This window comes from Aquarana catesbeiana, linkage group LG04, assembly GCF_042186555.1.
Source record: "Aquarana catesbeiana isolate 2022-GZ linkage group LG04, ASM4218655v1, whole genome shotgun sequence".
Taxonomy (NCBI): Eukaryota; Metazoa; Chordata; class Amphibia; order Anura; family Ranidae; genus Aquarana; species Aquarana catesbeiana.
In genome coordinates, this window is record NC_133327.1 from 26090072 (window position 1) to 26112639 (window position 22568).

The 22568-nt window shown below is 44.6% G+C and overlaps 1 protein-coding gene across 2 annotated transcripts; it reads left to right on the forward strand.

The window, feature by feature from the left end:
* Positions 1–632: 632 nt before the first annotated feature.
* On the forward strand, positions 633–17914 carry LOC141139109 (fucolectin-like). Of its 2 annotated transcripts, none has more exons than XM_073624930.1 (5): positions 633–909; positions 6836–6863; positions 8658–8757; positions 9663–9963; positions 10307–11046. In XM_073624930.1, exons 3-5 carry the CDS (start codon positions 8691–8693, stop codon positions 10383–10385), a joined length of 447 nt encoding a protein of 148 aa, XP_073481031.1. In that variant the 5' UTR covers positions 633–909; positions 6836–6863; positions 8658–8690; the 3' UTR covers positions 10386–11046. The 2 variants fall into 2 exon arrangements, with proteins under 2 accessions (XP_073481031.1, XP_073481030.1); XM_073624929.1 differs by lacking the exon at positions 10307–11046 and adding an exon at positions 17377–17914 and having other exon boundaries at positions 641–909.
* The last annotated feature ends 4654 nt before the right edge of the window (positions 17915–22568 follow it).

The window sequence follows — 22568 nt, forward strand, 5'->3', positions numbered from 1 at the left end:
ATGCTTTAAAAGCCTTTAGAGGCTATCAATTTAGAGTTAATCATGAAAGATGGCCCTAGAACTACCGCTCTCACTCTGACATTCAGGATGATATCTCATATGTGTGGTGCAATTGCTGTCTTTATACATGTGCAGGAACTACAAATACATTTGCGTGTATGTGTGTGTGTGGGGGGGTGTTTTTAAAATATAATATATCAGGTTTTTAAAACATTTTTGGTCTTTCTTTCATTTATATAGTAAAAAATAAAAATCCCAGTGGTGATCAAATTCCAAAAAAAAAGCTCTATATGTATGAACACAATAATATGTATTTCATTTGGGTACAGTGATGCATGACAGAACAATTGCCAGTTAAAATAGCACAGTGCTGAATAGCAAAAACTGTCCTTGTCATGAAGGGGGTAAAACCTTCCAGAGGTCAAGTGGCTAAAAATATTCCCACAATAATGCATCAAGGCTATTTTAACCACTTGCCGCCCGCCCTATTGCCAAATGACAGCGGCAAAGTGGTTTGATATTCCTGACCGGACGTCATATGACGTGATGAGGAATATCGAGCCGCTGCACGCCCCACGGGGGCGCGCATTGCGGCGATCGTTGTTGCGGGGTGTTAGTCTGACACCCTGCAACACCGATCTAGGTAAAGAGTCTCCGACGGAGACTCTTTACCACGTGATCAGCCATGTCCAATCACGGCTGATCACAATGTAAATAGAAAGAGCCGGTGATCGGCTTTTCCTCACTCGCGTCTGACAGACGCGAGTAGAGGAGAGCCGATCGGCTGCTCTCCTGACAGGGGGGTCTGTGCTGATTGTTTATCAGCACAGCCCCCCCTCGGATCCTACCCAGGACCACCAAGGAAGCCGCCCAGGACCACCAGGGAAGCCATCCACACTGGACCACCAGGTATGCCCCTAGACCCCCAGGGAAATGCCACTGTGTGCCCAGGCAGCTGCCAATCTGTGCCCAGGCAGCTGCCAATCAGTGCCCACTTCAATGCCTACCACTGCTAGTGCCAACAGGGATGCCCATCAGTGCCTCATATCAGTGCCGCGTATCAGTGCCCATCAGTGCCTCATATCAGTGCCACGTATCAGTGCCCATCAGTGCCCAGCAGTGCCACCTTTCAGTGCCCATCAGTACACAGCAGTGCTGCCTATCAGTGCCGGCTATCAGCGCCACCCTATCACTGTCCAGCAGTGCCCAGCAGTGCCGCCTTTCATTGCCCATCAGTGTTGCCTATCAGTGCCCATCAGTGCCAACCAGTGCCACCCAGTGCCACCCAGTGCCACCCATCAGTGCCCATCAGTGCCGCCTATCAATGCCCATCAGTGCTGCATATGAGTGCCACCCATCAGTGCCGACTACCAGTGCCCATCAGTGCCGCATATAAGTGCCCATCGTCAGTGCCCGTCAGTGCCCGCTCATTGGTGCCACCTCATCGGTGTCGCCATATCAGTGCCTGTCAGTGCCGCCTTATCAGTGCCCATCAGTGAAAGAGAAAACTTACTTATTTACAATTTTTTTTAACAGAAACAAAAGCAAAACTTTTATTTTTTTAAAAAATTTTCGGTCTTTTTTTATTTGTTTAGCAAAAAATAAAAACCGCAGGGGTGATCAAATACCACCAAAAGAAAGGTCTATTTGTGGGAACAAAATGATAACAATTTTGTTTGGGTACAGTGTTGTATGACCACACAATTGTCATTCAAAGTGCGACAGCGCTGAAAGCTGAAAATTGGTCTTGGCAGGAAGGTGTATAAGTGGCCTGTATTGATGTGGTTAAGTTGCAAGTGCTTGAAAAACATTAATGAATGTTTTGGTAATACAGTATATGATGTGCAATCACTTTAGTTAAATGAAAAGTGCAAATTAATACACCAAAAAAAAAAAGCATAAATATTATGTAGCCAGTGCATGCTACTGTAGTAAGAATATAGCAGACATTCATTACTGCAAGTTGCTCCTGTTTCCCTCTAGCACTCAGATTGTTTACATCACACTTCTGAGCCAGGAAAAAAAAGACCGTGGGATTTGTAGTACTGTGTTCAGCCATAACTAGATTGCTGAATCTCTTTCAGACTATATGTCAAAACAAGCCACTCACCAAGAAGGGGGTTTATGGGAAATCCTATAAAATAAGTTTCCCACAGGCCCATGCTCTCTTCTTCCCGAGATTGATCTGTGAGCAGCCGAGTTGCCACTTAGCTTCTGTGTCTGTGTTGCTGTCCTGCCTGTGAGGGATCTCTTCGCTGTGCCACACAAGAGGATGTTTATCCATGCAGCTGATGAATGAGGGACCGTGCCGAGGGTTCCCACACTGACTGCTGAATCCACACCCATGATCCACCCATGCTGCACCCATCCTTGCCTGTCTGGGGATGAAGACTCTGTGTCAATGCCTGTGTGTGTGCCAACTGCCTTCAGGATTTGGTGAGCGGGCTAAAACCCAAGTTTCCTTCTGGTCAACAACATACAACACAAGGACCCTGCATGCAGACATCATAATCCATTCAGATTAGGTTGTTCCATTTATCATACTCACTGCTTATTAGGGATTTGAGAACGGTTCGGCCCGAGCATCAGTTCTCGGTAAAGCTTTTCCCAATCTGGGTGCAGTGAATAGCTGGTTCTTAAGGAGCGGGGCCAGGAAGCCGGCCGCAGCGTCCTTAACAACCGATGAGTCATTAGCTATCAATGGGTTTCACCGCTGACAGCTGAACAATAATAAGAAAAAGTGCCGCTAAAAAATAAAGAAAAAATGGCATGGCCCCCCCAATGTCCATACCAGGCCCTTATACAGGCATGCAGCCCGGTAGGTCGCTCGCCCCCCCCCCCCCTCCTGAACCGTACCAGGTCACATGCCCTCAACATGGGGAGGGGGGGTGGGTGCTCTGGCAATTTCATAGATGAAATTTATGTTCATCTCCGATCACATTTTCCAAATCAACCACCTTATAAACTCTCTCCCTTTTTATCCCTGATATCTTTCTGCCACCTTGGTGCATCAGTGGTATTAGATCATTCGATGATTTGTATGATGGTCATACATTGAAATCCTTTCCTAGTTTACAGGCCGAATATAATGTACCTCGTAATTAATATTATACATATTTGCAGATAATTGCAGATTGTACATCCGTTGCAGCATAAGCCTGATCTCAAAATTAAACTATAATGGCAAGTGGCTCACTACTTAAAGGTGTTGTAAATTCTGTTAAACCACTTGTACCTACAGGTAAGCCTATAATAAGGCTTACCTGTAGGTACTGTGAATATCTCCTAAACTTGCACAGTTTAGGAGATATTCAGAGTGCATGCAGTCGATGACATCAGAGCCCCTGCCGGACCCTGCGAACCCGGAAGAAACACCGGGGGAAGATGTCAGCCATCTTAGGGCTGAGCGGGGGTCGCTGTAAAGACTTAGTTCTAAAGCCGCATACACACGAGCGGAATATCCGACAGAAAAAGTTTGACGGAATCTTTTCATCGTTTATTCTGATCGTGTGTATGCCTCATCTGACTTTTTTTTTTCAAAAATTCTGACGGACCTAGAAATGGAACATGTTCTAAATATTTCTGACGGAACCAATTCCTTCCGGGAAAACCGCTCGTCTGTGTGCTGTTGCGACGGACCAAAAACGAGGCATTCTCTGAAGCAAGTATGAGACGGAAGCTATTGGCTACTGGCTATTGAACTTCCTTTTTCTAGTCCCGTCGTACATGGTGTACGTCACCGCGTTCTGGACGGTCAGACTTTGGTTTGACCGTGTGTAGGCAAGACCGCTTGAATGGAATTCCATCGGAGTTCCGTCGGAGAAACTTTCGGAGTTTATTTCAATGGCAAAACCAGTCGTGTGTACGCGGCATAAGGTAAGTATTTCATAATGTACTAGTATGTGATGCATACTAGCACACAGAGGTGGCTCTAGGATTTGTGAGGCCTTAGGCAAAACTTAGACCTAAAGCCCCACTCACACCCATAATGGGAAAAAGAATTCAAGCAATAAAAATTAATAATACATTGCACTGCACAGTGTCCAATAAACTAATGGCAATTCACCCATGGCCAGTCCAGCTTGCATTGGATCATATCACGACAGGATATGCACTGCAACACAAGCTCCCTCCTTATAGTGATCGTCACTTACTAGACAGCTCTCTGTTATGCCTACATTTCACATTACCTTGGCCATAAATCCATCATCTATTTTCATAAACCTATGCCCCATAACTGTTGTGGATACAACCAATGCATTGACTATGGTCAGTGAACCTGAATACAGAAATGATTAATTTATGCATGAGCGTATGTTTAAGTTGGTCATAAGAATTTAAAGTGGAGCTCCACCCAAAACGGGAAGATCCGCTTGTTCGTACCCTCCCCACCTCAACTGCCACATTGGGCACTTTTTAGGGGGAGGGGGATTTTGACAGGAACCCACTCCCACTTCCTTGTAAGATCGCCGCACGGCAATCTATGTAATTTCCAGCCCCTCCTCCTTCCCCCCACTGCCTTCTGAGACACGCAGAGGTCCCAGAAGCTGGTGGGATCATTCAGAAAGCACAGTATGACTCGCACATGCACAGTAAGAAACAAGTTGTGAAGCCGCAAGGCTTCATTTCCTGTTTCCCTTACTATAGATGCCGGCACCTGCATCTGAAGCCGATTAATGAATCAGCTAAGGTTGTCGACATTGCGGGATCCCTGGACAGGTAACTGTCATTCTATTAAAGGCAGCAGCTACAGAATTTGTAGCTGCTGAATTATATTTTATTTTATTTTTTTTTTTACAGATTAGAACTCCTCTTTAATCCTGGTGTGGTATGAATGGAAATCAGCAGTAGTTGGTTGCATCAAAAGAACCAAATGGTTAACATTTTTCAATCCATCTATGCAGAAAGTCATGAAGAGGGTTATAGAATCCTCACGGTAATCCAAAAAGCCCACCATACCCTCTGAGTCCATTCATTATTTTGTGAAAAACTGCAAGATTTTGATGCTTCCAAGAATTTATTTTTCTGCTGCTCCAATCATGAAAGGGTGTACTCCTCCAGGATTATTCTTTTCTAGATGACTTTTAATTGCTTTCATTTAATCTTGAATATATCGTTTGACTGCATCCTTTGAGAAGCCAGTTTCCTGAAGTTTGTGGTTCATCACAATGTCAACTCCTGGTACTGTTACGCCGTTATCTCCTTCACCCTGGCACTCAGCATATGCGTTTCCACCAATAAGTGCGTCATTGATCTCACATTCTGTTCCTTCAACTTTCCTTCAACTTCAATACACAGCTCATTGCAGGCTTCTTTTGTTGGGTAAATGTCATCATCGCTGGTGACACTTGTAAATGATCATGGTGACAGTGAATTTTCACTGTCAGGGTGGTAAGGATATGGAATGCTCTTCCACAATCGGTGGTGTTGGCAGGCAGTATGGATAGTTTTAAAAGACTCTTGGATGTGTATCTTAGCGAAAACAATATACGGCTATATGAGAAATGATTCTTCTACACACGGGCGTACACACATCTACGCAGGTTGAACTGGCTGGACTGTTGTCTTTATGCAACCTCACCAACTATGTATATGTGAATTGGGAGTCGGCGTCCCGGGGCGGCATATGGGATCTTCAGCTCCGACTAAGGGTGGGGAGTAAAAAGTAATTTCTTTTAATTCTTAGTTGTTTGTTGTTTATATAGTTGTTGGGTAATCTCCTTTGACCTAAATGTTTGTATTCCAAAACTTTACTCAACCATTTGATTGAAAGTATTTGCTGTCTCTTGCAATCTTTTCTTTGTAGTTGTTTTATTCCTTTAGAAGGAAAAATTCTTTAATAAAGTGATATTGAAACGAAAATTACAGATCAAAGCCAGATGGATGTGGCTAACTAACAATAGATAAACCATGGCCCAGATAAATGAGAACCTTCAGAGGCAATTAACCTTATGGTGTTAATGGGATGGACCCAGCTATGGATTCTGCATCCTTCATGCACTCAGCCTGTCCTCTATTGATATGATCATCAAACGGTGATAATAAATCCTAATAAGATTATAATTTACAGAAGCGATACAGTGTCCCTTTACAATATTAATAATGTGCATTGTATGTGTGCTATGTATTTTTTTCTATGTTCTATATACAGTATTAATGCATATCACTGAGTTATGTTTTCAGCTATTGGGTTTCCTGTGCTGAAAGATAGCATATCTACAGAAATCGATTGGCAATAATTGCCCCATAACAGAAAAAAATGGTGGTGTGTTCTTATCTAAACCTACAAATGGATGAGATTGTTCCTCTTATTCTACTATAAATAGTAGACATCTATTTGCAATCACAATAGAGTATTTTTATAGCAGAAAGCTATCCTTTCTAAGGTATGTTCTCATCATTATACTACATTGTTTAAATGTTAAACATTTTATTATTAATTTAATATGTTCTTCTTCTTAATAATAATATTATTATTATATTTTCCTGTACATCTGATGCGACACATAGTTTATAAATCCAGCACATTATGAGTCTTGACATGATTCAAGAATCAAATGGTTTTTCTGCAGATTGGACAACTTTACACGCTTTGCAAATTTTAGCGTATCAATCTACAATTACAATTCACAGATTTACCAAAATGTGTCTGGTTTTCAAACTAGCATTTTTTTTTTAATTTATATGTTTGTGTTTTTTCTGCAGGTAGTAGTGACAAAAATAAAAAAAATGTTTGATTTAAACTCTATACTGTGTTCTCAAAGCAGTTTTTCCTTTGTATAATGTGAATTTATATTTTTATAATTTAATATTAATATTTTTGTCTCTAATTAAGGTCAGAAAGCACCAGAGCTGACTGAAGGGTGAGATAATAAATTTTTGTTTATTTCTGATAAACCTGAGCATGAATGTAGTGTTTTTAGGCTCCAAAATGCAGCAAGAATGACTTTTCTCTCTGCACCTTGACATGGCGCATTGGTGTGAACAATCAATACATGAAACAATAGGTTTTGTTTCTGTTGTTTTACAGATTGACAGTTTGTATCATATTTGTAATATTTAAAGCGGCAGTAAACCACAAAAAAAAAAAAAAAAAAAAAAAAAAATCTTCTTCCTGCAAAATAATGTCATACTAGCACATTATGAAAAACTTACTTGAAAACGCAGCCCTCCAGCAGTGTGCTGCCACCACTGGCAGGGCTTCCATCTTCCCTCAGTCCTCCTTTCCGGGTTCGCGGCTGTGGCCACTTGACTGGCCCAGCTACGATGACGTCACTCTTGCGCTGGTGAGTGGGCGTCATGGCTGCAGTACAGTTTTCTCTATGGATGGCACTATGCATTAGCAGTGTAGTGCGCATACATCGGTGACACCACCGGAGCTGCTAAAGTAAATATCTCCTAAATGGTGCGTGTTTAGGAGATATTTACTGTACTTATAGGTAAGCCTTATTATAGGCTTACCTGAAGGTATAAATAAAAAAAAAAAAAAAAAAAAAAAAAAGGACCTTTACTACCACTTTAATTCTACAAATATAATCTAATTTTAATTGAATGTAATCAAAAGTAAGGACTAATGGGAGATCACTCGGGCACCACATCCCTAGCTGACAGAATTGTGAAGACACTTTTCACATTAAAGGTGGGACTTTGAAGGTGCTAGTAAAGTAGAGACACAAATTACTTAAGGTACTTTATTCGAAGATGTATCATTAATTAAAATACATCACTGTAGAACAAATGGGTGGTAGTCACCACCAACACACCTTATAGAGACTTTTGTACAACAACTATACAAACACATCACATTTGTGTAGCAAGTTGAAGATCTTTCATAAAACAGTAATTATTGTTCAATACAGCGAATCAGTAGCTTCTTCAACGTGTTTCATATGATGTACTAAACAGTGCTGAGCAGTGCTATACCCAGTGCTGCGCTGTGATGCATTACAATGAATTGCAGTATGTGAGTATGATGTAGGTGAATGTGTGGGAGGGGGTGAGTTGTAGAGGGTGCCTATTTCCCTGCAGATGGGATTAAGCTAAAACTTGTATTTCAGTTACAAGCAAGAACTGGTGGTGGGTTAAAAATCCAGAAAAATACATATTTTTCTATTTCTTAAGGACTTTCTTAAGGAGTTTTTTTTTTGCTGTGTGTGTCCCTGTCAGGTAAATTTACCATTTTTTTTGTCCTGGTCACCATTGTCACTTAAGACGAGCTAAGCTCTAACATTTTAAGCTTTCCATCATTTTTTTATCTCAGTGGCAATTAAGGATAAACCAAGGTTCAGACAAACTCAGGGGAAACTGTCGCATGATAGCAGGCGGCTGGTCCAATTAGCTGTGCCTAGGGAACTCTCTGCCCAGCAGCTGCATGTTACAAAGGGGTGGGAATGCTGGCTGATGTCACCATCTAAATATGAGCATTGACCATATGGCTGAAAGAAATATTTCTTTTTTTAAATAAACCATTTTAATAACCATTTAGATTTCAAAAATCAAAGCGCGAGTCCACCTCCATCATTCCTATGTTTTATATTGATTGATTTTTAATGGTTAGGTCTACACAAGAGAATTCTAGAATCAAACAGCATACACAGTCAAAAACGGTTTTATGCTACACCTAACATTTTGTATATTTTCCCCACATTTTCCTTTAGGTGAATTTCTGTAGAACCTACTGAATCATAAGAATGATATTCCTACACGCTGTCACCTTCTTGGGGATCCTCTGTGGAGTTTCTGCTCAATGTCAGTCCTGTACGTTTATAACTGCCATTAATATTGTAAGCATTTACTCATTATGTATAAACCACATATAAATGATAAGATATAGACACATATGGCAATATCACATTGATATATACATATATATATATATAAAATCAGTCAACTATCTATCTATCTATCTATCTATCTATCTATCTATCTATCTATCTATCTATCTATCTATCTATCTATCTATCTATCTATCCTGGAAGAATCAAATAATGCCATAAATTAAATCACATTACTTACGTATCTATGTGGTGAGTATAGGGTTTTATTCTCAACATTTACATATACTTTCATACATAAATGTCCCCTCTTTGTGTAATACATGCGGAGGGGATGTAGGTTTCATGCTCTTTTTTTAATAAATGGCCTCTTCTTTTAAGCAAAACATTTTAGCAGTTATAGAAGTACACAGAATGATCTTGTCACATTCACCTGCTGGATTCTTCCCTGGCTCCATACCAAAAAAGGAAACCCTATTTGGCTGAACAACCACATAATAACCAGAATAGTGTTTGTGAATCTATGGATGTCGACCCAAACTGGGCCACGTGTGTTTGCAATGGGTCACAACTTGATTTTATGACCAAGGATGAAATCAGATAATCATTGGCAAGTAATAGCACACTCACTATGAATGAGTGCACAGATATGTAGGGTACGTGCTAGATGGAGGGACAGGGACAATTACTCAGGTAAGATTGTAAGTTGAAGACAGACAGTGATAGTTGTAAATATCTACTACTAAGAGAAAAAAAAATGTCTATTTTAATACTGTAAAAGCTATTAAGAATCCCCCATGTGCATCCAAGCTATGTCTCATGTATCTCTTCTTTCGTACTGTTTGTACATTGAGTAATATTGTGCTCTACTCTCACATTGTCTAACAGATCGGAATGTTGCCCTTCAAGGTCGGGCAACTCAATCTTCAATTTTAACTCTGGTAGATCATGGCTACCAGTCATTAGCAATAAATGCAGTAGATGGGAACCAAGACTCATACTTTTACCACGGTTCCTGCTCACATACAAACAACAATCTGTCTCCTTGGTGGAGGGTGGACTTGCTGAAACCATACAGAATTACCTTCATCTCCATCACTAACAGAGGAGACTGCTGTGCTGAAAGACTGAACGGTGCTGAAATTCTTGTTGGAAACTCTCTGACCAACAATGGAAACAGTAATGCCAGGTAAGGATGATTTCTACATATTTTTTCCCCTTTAATCACTTTAGCTCTCACACCTATATACCCCTTATAGACTAGAGCAAATTTTACACTTCTGCTCTGGGCCTGTTTTTGCTGTGTTAAGTTTGTCATTACTTAAGATGACAAAGTAATACATAAATAATTTTATGGCAAATAAGGCTTTTTTTTGGTGATACAGTCTTGCATAAATGAGTTTATTTTTTAATGCAATCCATTGACTAAACTGTAATGAAAATTAAAAAAAAAACATACCTTTTTCTACTTTGCTCAGTGCTAGTTTAAAAAAAAAAAAATGACAGTTACTTACCGATAACTGTTTTTCTAGGATATCTTCCAGGACGGCACACCTGAGAGATGAGAGGCTCCTCCCTACAGGAAACACAATCAATCGACAGCTGTTTTAAGTCCCCACCCTTCCCCTTGATCCTCAGTTTGTAGAGAAGTAACTCCTGAACCTGGTTCACAAGGGAAATCATTCCTCATAGGTACTCACCTTCTAGTGTTCTACCATTTTCCCTCCTCCAACGGGCGGGAAGTAGGCCTGCCATCCTGGAAGATATCCTAGAAAAACAGTTATCAGTAAGTAACTGTCAATTTTCTCTAGTCATCTTCCAGGACGGCACACCTGAGAGGATAATCAAGTACCTCAGGCCTACCTTAGGGTGGGACCACTGCAAGACCCTCTTGGCAGACCTTGGTTCTGCAGTGAGTTTTACCTCCACTCCATATGCTTGATGAAGGTATTATAGCTGGATCATGCGGCTGGTCTGCAGGTCTACTCCACCGATGTCCCTGCCTTCTCTGCTTCGGATGCAAGACCTAGGTGGAGTGGGCTCTTAAAGATGGAATCAGAAAACATGTTAAACTTGTAGGTTATCAATGTTGCCTGTCTCACACATCTAACAACCATGGCCTATTGTGCCTGTAGGTGCTACTTAGAACCCTTAAAGATTAATCAGAGACCTGTGTTGTAAGACAAGGACACTAATTGATCACTAAGAGGGCCTGTCTTAACACTACCCTGTTCAGGGAATTAAAACTGCAAAAAAAGGTGGGCCCCTAACAGACAACCTTTTTTTTTTTTGTTCATTTTTATCTTTACATCAGCAAAGACTAAAGGGAAGCCTACTTAAGGGTAATAAATTAACCGAGGCTTGATCCCTGGGTTTAAGGCATGCCCACTCTGTGGCTTTACTTACGCCTGAGTGCCTACTTCAGGAGAATAAAGTTCATAGCAGGAGTATAACACTTATACTGCTACATTTAGTTCTGCTAGAAGGGTGAGATGAAGGCCATGCACCGAGCCGTAACCTATTCGGTCGGGTGGACATCTTTATACTTCATCTTCAGGTCATAATACTCCTCTGAACAGAACTTCCCAAGTTCTTACTAAGCAGGGTGATTCTTTATCGCCTTCCTCCAGTGTCCTATAACCCTACTGGGCTTCAACCCTAGGAAATGGTTCCAGCATCCCTGAATGTAAGGGGCTGAGGCTTTCTGACATGTGACGTCTGCAGCCAGAACTCCAGGCCCCTCCACGGAAAAAAGAGGGCTGAAATACAAAAGGTGATACATGCATTATTAATATCACAAATTAAAAAAGATCATAGATTGTGGACCCAGCACAATAGATTTAGACAGAAAGGACACAAGCATAGACAATAATGTGTATCAGAGTGTGGCTAGCTAAACCAACATATCAAATATGGGAGAGACCCAAATCTGAACTTCAATGTAGACAAACAGTCCTCACAGTCTGGTTTTCTGATGTGCAGCCAATCTGTAAAAACATTAAGACACACGCAAACCCTCAGCCTTGGTTCACACTGGGACGACCTGTCAGGCGACCTAGTCACCTGACAAGTAGCGTCCTGTTCTGTGCAATAGAGCCATTCTAAATCGGCACAATGCAAGTCGCTCCGACTTAGAAAAAAGGTTCCTGTACGACTTTGGGGGCGACTTGCATTGACTTCTATACAGAAGTCGTTTCGCAAGTCACCGCTGAGTCGTGTCCTGGGTCGCCTGAGGCAGTCGCGCTGTAAGTCGTGCTGCCTCAGTGTGAACCGACCCTAAATGCTGCGTGTTTCTGAAGTGCAGCTAGCTAGGTCATAACTGATATATATACATAAAGGACGGGAGTCCTGTTTACGGTGGAGTTTTACTGATGTACACAGGGCCATAAATATAAGACAGAAAGACCCAAACTTCTATGTTGCGTATTTCTGATGAACCACCAAATACAGTTATAAGATCAATATGGCACTGGCTAGCTAAACCAGCATAACAAGACAATATCTTTTCTGTTATGCAGTTCTGTAGTGCAGTCACATAGAACCAACACGGAAAGGACCCAAGCAACCTGCAGCATTGTGTTTTTCTGAAGTGCAGTAAGGTAAGGGAATCTGAAACAGAAAGCACCAACAAGCTTCAATGTTGAGTATTTCTGCTGTGCAGCCACATAAAAACAGACAGCCTTCCTAGCTGCGATCTTTCTGGTGTATTGCAAAGTAAGGCAATAAACTCAATGATGTCTATTCTTGTGTGTAGCAAAACCTCAACCAAAAGGGAACTTCGGGCTCCCACACCTGTGCGACCCAACTTGCAACCGCAAAAACGCAAGAGAAAAGTCATACACTATGGCTTCCAATGGGAACCATTTGTGTCTGTGCAACTCCAGGTCGCAGCGCCACCAAGCAGACCCTGCTTTCTGGATCCACAGACCTTAAGATTACACAGGTCGCAGGTAACTTGCAATTTTCAGGTTGAACAAGCGAGGGGTCCCCAATGCTGTATCTCCCTGGAGGCGTGCAGCCAACAACCCCCTGCTGTGTATCCATAAGAAGCAGCAAGGTAGAACAATGAGAAACAGAAAAGACACCCCTCACTGCTGTGCCTTTCTGATATGCAGCCGATAAGGCAGTAAATATAGAACATACAGGACACAAACAATCTTCAATCTTTGTGTATGTCTGATGTGTAGTAATATACCAATACTGAGCAGATACGCCACCATCCTCAATGTGTCTCCCTGCTGAGGCAGCAAAAACAAATCAGAAAAGGACAAGCAACCTCACTGCTGTGTCCCTTCTGATATGCAGCCAATAAGGCAGTAAATGTAAGACATAAAAGGACAGACAACCTTCAATCTTGTATATATCTGATGTGCAACAATATAACAATCTGAATAGAGATAGCACATCCATATTGAAGGGATTTGGCATGCGACTCAACATGTCAAATCGCATGCCTAAAATCGGCAACCTTTGCCGTTAATAGCACTGTCAGCCTGACGCCTCTTTGCGGGGCTGCACCGATTACCAAAGGCAGTACTAGTACTACCCCTGGCACAGGTTCAATTTGTATTTCCCAACAATTCAGGACCATTAATCTTCACTACTGCCTTTCTAATAAGCAACCAATAAGGCAGTAATACAGGACACAAAAAAACCCAGACAGAACTCAATTTTGAGTATGTCTGATGTGCAGCAATATAACAAATATGAGCAGAGATGTCATAAGACTCAATGATGTGCATTTTCGCCATGCGTCACAAGACCAGAAAGTACAGACCACCTTCCCTGTTGTATTTTTCTGATCTGTAGCCAAATAAGGCAGTACCTTTAGGATATAACAGACAACAACCAAGCTACAGTGCAGTGCATTTCTGATGTACAGCACTATACCCCTTATGAGCAGAGATGTCACAAATCTCAATGTGTATTTCTGCTGTGCCACAAAACATCCCAGCAAGGACAAACCTTCACTACTGAGGTCTACTGGTGTGCAACCAAGGAGGAGTCATGGTGTATCCGTTTATGAAATAACCAAATAGAGCAATTTGATCCCTAGGCATAGCCTGGGCTGTAGATACTAACACTTCACCCCCAGTGAAGGAACAAATTCTAAAAATGGTTAGACACCTTACTATAGTAGCTGTTGTCCTACCTTACCTCCGTAGACTGAGCAAACGCTGGCCAGCTCACACACAGGTGGGGCTGATCAGAAACTAAAGTCTCAATGAGCCCAGCCCTAGAGACCAATTTAGGACAGCCTCTAGAAAAGGTGATCACCAATTTAGCCTGGAGGAAAATAGCCACCTGCAGGCTTTAAACAAGCAATCATGTATCTATCTAGCTCTTGCATATGTTTGCACAGAAAATCCTTAATTAAAGGATATAGGAAGCGATTTATGGTAAATCGCCTTTAGATCTGTCACTGAGTTGACTGTAGCCCAAACCAACAAAAAGGTTTTTCTTACCTCCTGCACTTTAATATAACCACAATGTAAAGGTGGAGTGGGAGGTTGGAGCTTATGACTTCAGATTCCTAGCAGCTGGGCTAATAGGGCCATATAACCTTGTGCACCTGCTGACCAGGAGAGATTACTCCTGAATCCTTCAACCATTGCACAATCCATAAATTGTTCAGTGGTATACCTGGCCTGTAAGGAACTCTTTGTATCTACCAGGTCCCCCCCCCCTTCGCTCTATTCATCCCTACTAATGTCCCACAACCGGACATGTAGGGAGAGTCTGGAAACCTACTGTTGTGATAACCACAGTGTCTCTGCTGTAAGAGGGAGCTGTGGCTGGTGGTTTTAGCAGTAGCTTCTGGGCTATTTTGTTATGCAGACCCCAGGTCCTGCACTGCACCACTTAGTAAATACAGGGGGAAGGGGAAGAAATGCCTTACCTACCTCTTTCCCATCTGAGATGGTTTAGGCACACTCGCTCCTCTGCACCACTTGTCCACCATACAGCATCTCTGATGTAAGAGGGAGCTATAGCTGGTGTTTTTAGCAGAAACTTCTGGGCTATTTGAATCTAGACCCCAGGGGAGATTATCTCAAATGCCCAGAAACCATCTGGCTGGGATTGGGGATTTTGCAGCTAAATTCCCAAGGTAAAGGAAAGTACTCACCATTGTAGTCTTCCCCTTTTTCCACAGCCACCGGGCTTGCTTTTCCATCCTTATGGTCCACACGCAAGGAGGATAGCTGCCAAAGTGCCCCCCCAACTGCTGTCCCCGTAGGGAGCTGCAAGGTTAGGCTGTGTCCTGCCAGTCAGTATATACCCTTGGGTCGGCAATGCCGTACGTTCCTCATTCCATTCTGAGGTGGTTTAGGCAGGCATCCACCGTAGTGAACTGGTGCCTCCTCGAAAGGAGGATGTGGGCGCCTGCTCCTGCTGACTCTCAGACTTCCCTCCTGGGTAAGAACGCGGGTCGTTCAGGCGGCGCCCTCCCCAGCAGCCCACGCGAGCTACCAGGGGCCCAGGAGTCGGGGGCCCTGGAAAGAACTGACAGCCAGCACCCCTGTCTGAACGGACGCCCGGACAGGTAAGGGGGGAGACAGGAAAAAGGCCCCTGAAGTTCTGGGGACACCACTGTACCCAGGGGCCTTCAGCTCTCAGGGGGGCTCTTCCAGTTTCTGCTGCCCCCCCTGAGGAAAGGATAGGGGAACCCCCCAGGAAGGATAAATATATCCGGCCAGACCCAGAGGCCCATCAGGTACTAACCAGGCCCGACCCTGCTTTGCCTCCGAGATCATACGAGATCGGGCAGGCGGCGCCCTCTTTCACTTTCAGGGTGATGTGGCCGTAGGCCTTCCCCAGGCATTTGGTCCGGCTCCCAGGGGGGGACTACCAGCCCCAGGCTTCGGGTCATTTGGAAAAAAACAAACGGTTTCGCTGTGTAGGGAGAAACACAATCAAAAACTGAGGATCAAGGGGAAGGGTGGGGACTTAAAACAGCTGTCGATTGATTGTGTTTCCTGTAGGGAGGAGCCTCTCATCTCTCAGGTGTGCCGTCCTGGAAGATGACTAGAGAAAACTGTTTGCCATAGATAAAAAGTACACAGTGAGGTTGATTTACTAAAACTGGAGAGTGCAAAATCTGGTGCAGCTGTACATGGTAGCCAATGGGCTTCTAACTTCAGCTTGTTCAATTAAGCTTTGACGATAAAACCTGGAAGCTGATTGGTTTCCATGCTGCAGAGCTGCACCAGATTTTGCACTCTCCGGTTTTAATAAATTAACCCCATTGCATTATTTATATATATATATATATATATATATATATATATATTAATCTTTTTTTATTGCAACATTTAAAAAGTTAATGGGCAAAACACATACAAATGAAAAAAAAAATACTGGTTAGGCTTAACATCTATTTAATAAAAAGTGCCAATGATTTACACAGTACTTTACATATGGCACATTCACATCAGTATCGGTCCACAAGGAGCCTAAAAATCTAATCTACCCTATCTCACATTAACACATAAACATATACAGGACCCAATTATCCAGCATGTCTTTGGAGTTTGGGAGGAAACCCACACAAGCACAAGGAGAACATGTATGCTCCATGCAGGTAGTGATTAGGTTGGAATTAATACCAAGAACTATAGGGCTGCAAGGCAGGAGTGCTAACCAGTAGGAACAAGCCTAATGTACCTGGGTATAGTTTGTGAACAGCTCACAAATCCTGAATGTAATTTAAACCCTATTAAAGTCAATAGGCACTGTGGCATGGTGTGGCACTGATGGGCACTGTGATGAGCATTGTGTGCATGGTGTGGCTCACGCCCAGCTGAGGGAGCTACATGTGAGTAATGAGTTTAAGGCTCCATTTCCACTAGAATGATTTGTCATGTGACTTTATGTGTCCAAAATTGCATGACAAGTTGCACTAGTGGAAACAGAGCCTTAGGGTGGTTCCCTGTACTATGATCACTGTAGACTGTGAGCTGAGACCCCAGAGCACTTCCAGCTACACTCCACCCCCCAGCTCCCTTCTCCTGTGCACAGCTATACTATAAATGTGCACTGCACCTCTCATCTCCCCCCCTCCCGTGTGCATGGGGATTTTTATCTCTTCATGTTGTCATGAATTAGGATGTACAATGAGAGAACACTGATGGGATTAGCTCCTCCCATCCTGTAAATGCCCACTGGCTACACAGGAACAATGTCCCTCCCAGGAAGTGATGTCACTAGCTTTCAGTAACCGGGGAGTAACTGGTGAGGGTACCTTTCTGGGGGGGGGGGGGGGGGGGTTGTCTCCATATTGTTGAGAAGAGCCTCTTTCACACAATTCTGTCCCAGTACTTTTAGGTGTCTGTAGGAAATGTGACTTTTAAAGACTATTGATTGAAGCCCCCTTTAAAAATAAGAGGGTCCCAGATACTGGCCTCCTACATGTGCATGATAAGGGGTACTGTACATGCCACTCCATCGGTTGTGCCAATGATAGCCTGGGCTCAGAGGAAGTGGGATGAAAAAATGCTGTTATTTATCCTGGAGGACATCAGTTGGCCAAAAATTCAATACATAAATGCATGTATTAGTGGTATTATTGTTACTATTGGTATTAATCATGTTCACTTTGCAGGTGTGGTGTGGTTACCTCTATCCCAGCTGGAAAGACACAAACTTTCTACTGTCGTGGCATGGTTGGCAGAAATGTCAATATCATTTTACGTAATAAAAGAGAATATCTCCAATTATGTGAAGTTCAAGTCTGGACCACCGACAGGCATTGAAAGTACCACTTAAAAAAGAGCAACAGATGAATACAATAGTAAAAGTTAAAATGTATTGCCTTATGTTAGTAATTTGAAGAGAAAAAAAGTGAATAGTTACATTAAATATTGTTTAATAAACAATGTTCAGCATTAAATGTGTATTGTCAAATGTGTTTTCTGAATTTGCTGGGTTCCGGTATACTGAGGATTCAAACAAGGAAGACGCCGCTCCAGGTGAGCAATCACTACAGTCTGTATGCGCTGGGTGCAAACCACGGCTCGCCACCGATGATCAATAGGAAGAAAAAGAATGCCCCTGAACCCAGGAGGTGACGTGTGCGCTTCACGCTGACCTCAGTGCTGCTTCAAACCTCAGGTTCTTTTCTTCCAGTATGCTGAGCATGTGTGTTGGATTTAAAGGCAGGAGATGCATTAAAAAGAATGAAATGAATTGAAAATGTATAGGGCTCAGATCTGAATAAATAATATTTAAAAAAATTGTGTTTTTTACTAACAGGGAGGCAGGGGAACCATTATTCCAGATCCTGATCTCATTGCTGTCATTACTAAAGACTAGGGATGAGCCGAACACCCCCCTGTTCGGTTCGCACCAGAACTTGTGAACAGGAAAAAAGTTTGTTCGAACACGCAAACACCGTTAAAGTCTATGAGACACGAACATGAATAATCAAAAGTGCTAATTTTAAAGGCTTATATGCAAGTTATTGTCATAAAAAGTGTTTGGGGACCTGGCAGGGGCGGACTGGGCCGGGAGGCAGGGTGGAAATTTCCCCCCAGGCTGCCACAATTTACATGCAAAACGGCCGGCGGCCGCCAGCTAATTTGTTTTTTTCTCTAAGGAAGTTGGGCCAGGGGCACGGCCGCATGCTGTGGCATTGAGTGCAGACTGAACTCCCTGCACTACTAGTTCCAGTGCTGTCTGCAGAGTACCGCTGCTGGAGGGAGGAAGGGAGTGAGTGAGTGAGTGGGCGGGGGGAGTGCAGGTGAAAACAGCCTGCCTAGGTGTCTTCTCATCTCCCGTGTGACTCCTCCTTCCCCCTCGCCACTGCTTTTATCCAGAAGGTAGAAGACAAAACATCCAAGCAGAGAGTTGTCCAACTTTTCAAGTTAAATCGCCTGTGATTGGTTGCTAGGGGCAGTCCTAGCAACCAATTATCTGTCTATTAAATTGAAAGTTGGAAAACTCCTGTCCTCTGATCCAGCATGCTGCATCCTCTGTCTTCTACCTGCAGGTAAGAGAGGGGGGCAGTGACATGTTGGACTGTGTTGCAAGGAAAGAAGGTGGCTGTGGAGGAGACTGGGATACAAGGAGGGGGGCTGTGTGGAGGAGACTGGGATACAAGGAAGGGGGCTGTGTGGAGGAGACTGGGATACAAGGAGGGGGGCTGTGTGGAGGAGACTGGGATACAAGGGGGGGCTGTGTAGAGGAGACTGGGATACAAGGGGGGGGCTGTGTGGAGGAGATTCGTATACAAGGGGGGCTGTGTGGAGGAGATTCGTATACAAGGAGGGGGGGCTGTGTGGAGGAGACTGGGATACAAGAAGGAGGACTGTGTGGAGGAGACTGGGATACAAGAAGAGGGGGCTGTGTGGAGGAGACTGGTATACAAGAAGAGGGGGCTGTGTGGAGGAGACTGGGATACAAGAAGGGGGGGCTGTGTGGAGGAGACTGGGATACAAGAAGGGGGGCTGTGTGGAGGAGACTGGGATACAAGAAGGGGGGGCTGTGTGGAGGAGACTGGGATACAAGAAGGGGGGGCTGTGTGGAGGAGACCGGGATACAAGAAGAGGGGGCTGTGGAGAAGACTGGGATACAAGAAGGGGGAGCTGTGTGGAGGAGACTGGGATACAAGAAGAGGGGGCTGTGTGGAGGAGACTGGGATACAAGAAGGGGGGGCTGTGTGGAGGAGACTGGGATACAAGAAGGGGGGGCTGTGTGGAGGAGACTGGGATACAAGAAGGGGGGGCTGTGTGGAGGAGACTGGGATACAAGAAGGGGGGGCTGTGTGGAGGAGACTGGGATACAAGAAGGGGGGGCTGTGTGGAGGAGACTGGGATACAAGAAGAGGGGGCTGTGTGGAGGAGACTGGGATACAAGAAGGGGGGGCTGTGTGGAGGAGACTGGGATACAAGAAGAGGGGGGTTGTGTGGGGGAGACTGGGATACAAGAAGGGGGGGCTGTGTGGAGGAGACTGAGGTGCAAAGAAAGGGGGATGCAAGGAAGGGGGCTGAGGACACTGATGTAAAGGGGGAAGGTCTGTGATTTAAGGAGGGGAGCTGTGATGTAAATTGGGGGACTTGAATGGATAGAGGTATGTGATGTAAAGATGGCACTGTATTGTAAAGGGGTGCTGTATTGCCACTATTTTTCTTCAGGCCAGGTCCAGAGACGCAGGTGGAGACCACAGCTGAAGAAATACGTGGAGAGGTGCCGCAAAAAAACTCCACCCCTGCCACCTCCACCGAATACATGGGTGGAGTCAGGGGCAGCAAAATGAGGTTTCACCTAGGGCAGAGGTCTCCAAACTTTTCAAAGGAACACTTTATTGTCCTTTAGACTTTAGGAGGGCCAGACTGTGGCCAGCAGGGGCAGAAAATGTCATGGGCCCAGCATCAGTGAGAATAAATATGGCCTCAGGGTTGGTGGACCATAGGAGGAGTATTCCCCCTATTAGTAGGAGGAATAGTATTTCATCATTGGTATCGGTGGAGGATATAGTCCCCCATTGTTGGTGTCAGTGGAAGGAATTGTGCCCCAAGGGCCGCATAAAGGCTAGCAAAGGGCCACATCTGGCCCTCGGGTTGCAGTTTGGAGACAAGCCAAGGCTAACGCTGCGCACTGCGCTAAAACAAAGATGTATGGAAGTTCAGCTGCCAGCATCTAAAGTCAGAATACAGACTCCACAGTTAATAGTAAAATAAAAAATGCAGTGCTAGAACAGTAGCATAAAGTAACAGAAAATCAAGCAGTGATAGAACTAATAAAAGTCCAATATCACAAGTCCATATATTGAAGAATGGATATACTGTAGTAGCCAACATCCGTGCTCTGTGCAGATAAAAGGGCTATAAGTAAAGATAGGATGATATTCCTCCACACCAGAGAGAATCTCGTTCCACACCCAGTGAGAGTAAGTAAGCCTGCTTACCAGTTATCCGTGACCACAGATAAAAGTGGTCTCACCAAGCGTAGGGAAATGGTTCTCCCCAGAAACCTCATAGGCTCTCTTCAATTCTCACCAATCACTCGATACTCCTCTGCTGCCAGAGGAGGGATATTACTCTATCTTCACCTATAGCCCTTTTATCTGCACAGAGCACGGATGTTGGCTACTACAGTATATCCATTCTTTAATATATGGACTTGGGATATTGGACTTTTATTAGTTCTATCATTGCTTGATATTCTCTTATTTTATGCTACTGTTCTAGCGCTGCATTTTTAAAATTTGACTGTAGTTTGGAGACCCCTGGCCTAGGGTGTCAAAAATCCTTACACCAGCCCTAATTTTGGGAGTTGTTGTCCACGCACGCTCCCGGTTGGTGGAGAACTGAGAGCAGGGAAACGCAGCCAGGAAACTACAACTCCCAGATCTTGGAGGGAGGCAGCAGGGCGCGCCAGGGAGTCAGCACCCACATGACTGGCTCGGGCTGCATGTTTAGTTGACCCCAGGACAGGAGCATCACATCCCCAGGACTGGAAAAGGCCATGCAAGGACCTGCTGAACTAGCACGGGCAGCTGCCATCACTGTGGTGAGAGACCCTGACACCCACAGCTGAACCCCACATCCCATTCCCCCCCCCATACACCCTATTTACCCTGCCCCAGGCCAGTGCCTACCCAGTAACCTCAAAATAGCCATTAACACTGTGGTCCTGCTGGGAGCTGTTGATTCTGCTGGGTGCTGGCCATGGCCAGCAGGATCAACAGGCCATGGTAAGCTCTCAGCAGGATCCACAGACCAGTGGCCAGCAGGACCCACAGGTCCGCGGGCAGCTCCCAGCATTACCCACAGCGCCGGCTGGCCGCTGACCTTTGGGTCCTGCTGACATTTGGGTCCTGCTGGCCGCTGGCCTTTGGGTCCTGCTGGCCGCTGGCCTTTGGGTTCTGCTGGCCGCTGGCCTTTGGGTCCTGCTGGCTTGTGGGTCCTGCTGACCATGGCCTGTGGGTCCTGCTGGCCTGTTGGGCCTGCTGGTTACTAGCCTAGGGTGAACAGACGTCTCTGGTTCCTGGGGACAGTCCCCGGACTGAGGACACTGTGCCTGGACCAAGTCTGTCCCCGGTTTTGTCCCCAATTTGCAAGACCAATCCGGGACAGGTGCACCGCAAGCTGGGACAGTGGGAGGGCTCCCAGGGCCCACCCTACCAAGGGTACCGCTGGGCCCAGCACCACCAGATCACACAGCGAGGATCTCCCACTTACCTGGCGGCCGCTGTCATATGAAATCCCTCCTCCTGGGCTGGGTCCTATGATAGACAGCACACTGGTGACGTCTATCATAGGAGCCGGTCCAGGAGGCAGGACTTCGTATGGCAGTGGCTGTGCCGGGTAAGCGGGAGATCTCCGCTCTGTGTAATCCCGTTGACTCTTCTCTCTAATCCCCATGCACTGAACAGATGTATTGATGGGCACTGGCGAGGCTGCATTGATGGGCACTGGCGAGGCTGCATTGATGGGCACTGGCGAGGCTGCATTGATGGGCACTGGCGAGGCTGCATTGATGGGCACTGGCGATGCTGAGCTGATTCGGTGGTTCAATGGGAAGCTTGACTGGACTTGCCCCCCAGGCCTAAGGCTGCCAGCCCTCCCCTGGGACCTGGGTCCTGCCCCAGGGGACATGGATCAATGCAAAAAAAAGTTTTAAAAACGGCCGTTTTTTCAGGAGCAGTGATTTTAATAATGCTTAAAGTCAAACAATAAAAGTGTAATATCCCTTTAAATTTCGTAGCTGGGGGGTGTCTATAGTATGCCTGTAAAGGGGAGCATGTTTCCCGTGTTTAGAACAGTCTGACAGTAAAATGACATTTCGAAGGAA

Excerpts from the sequence above, each read along its gene's own strand:
- LOC141139109 (XM_073624929.1), top strand. The coding sequence starts at position 8,691 with ATGATATTCCTACACGCTGTCACCTTCTTGGGGATCCTCTGTGGAGTT. Across the intron at positions 8,758-9,662 it reads TTCTGCTCAATGTCAGTCCT|ATCGGAATGTTGCCCTTCAA; the intron begins GTACGTTTATAA and ends ATTGTCTAACAG. Across the intron at positions 9,964-17,376 it reads AATGGAAACAGTAATGCCAG|GTGTGGTGTGGTTACCTCTA; the intron begins GTAAGGATGATT and ends TTCACTTTGCAG.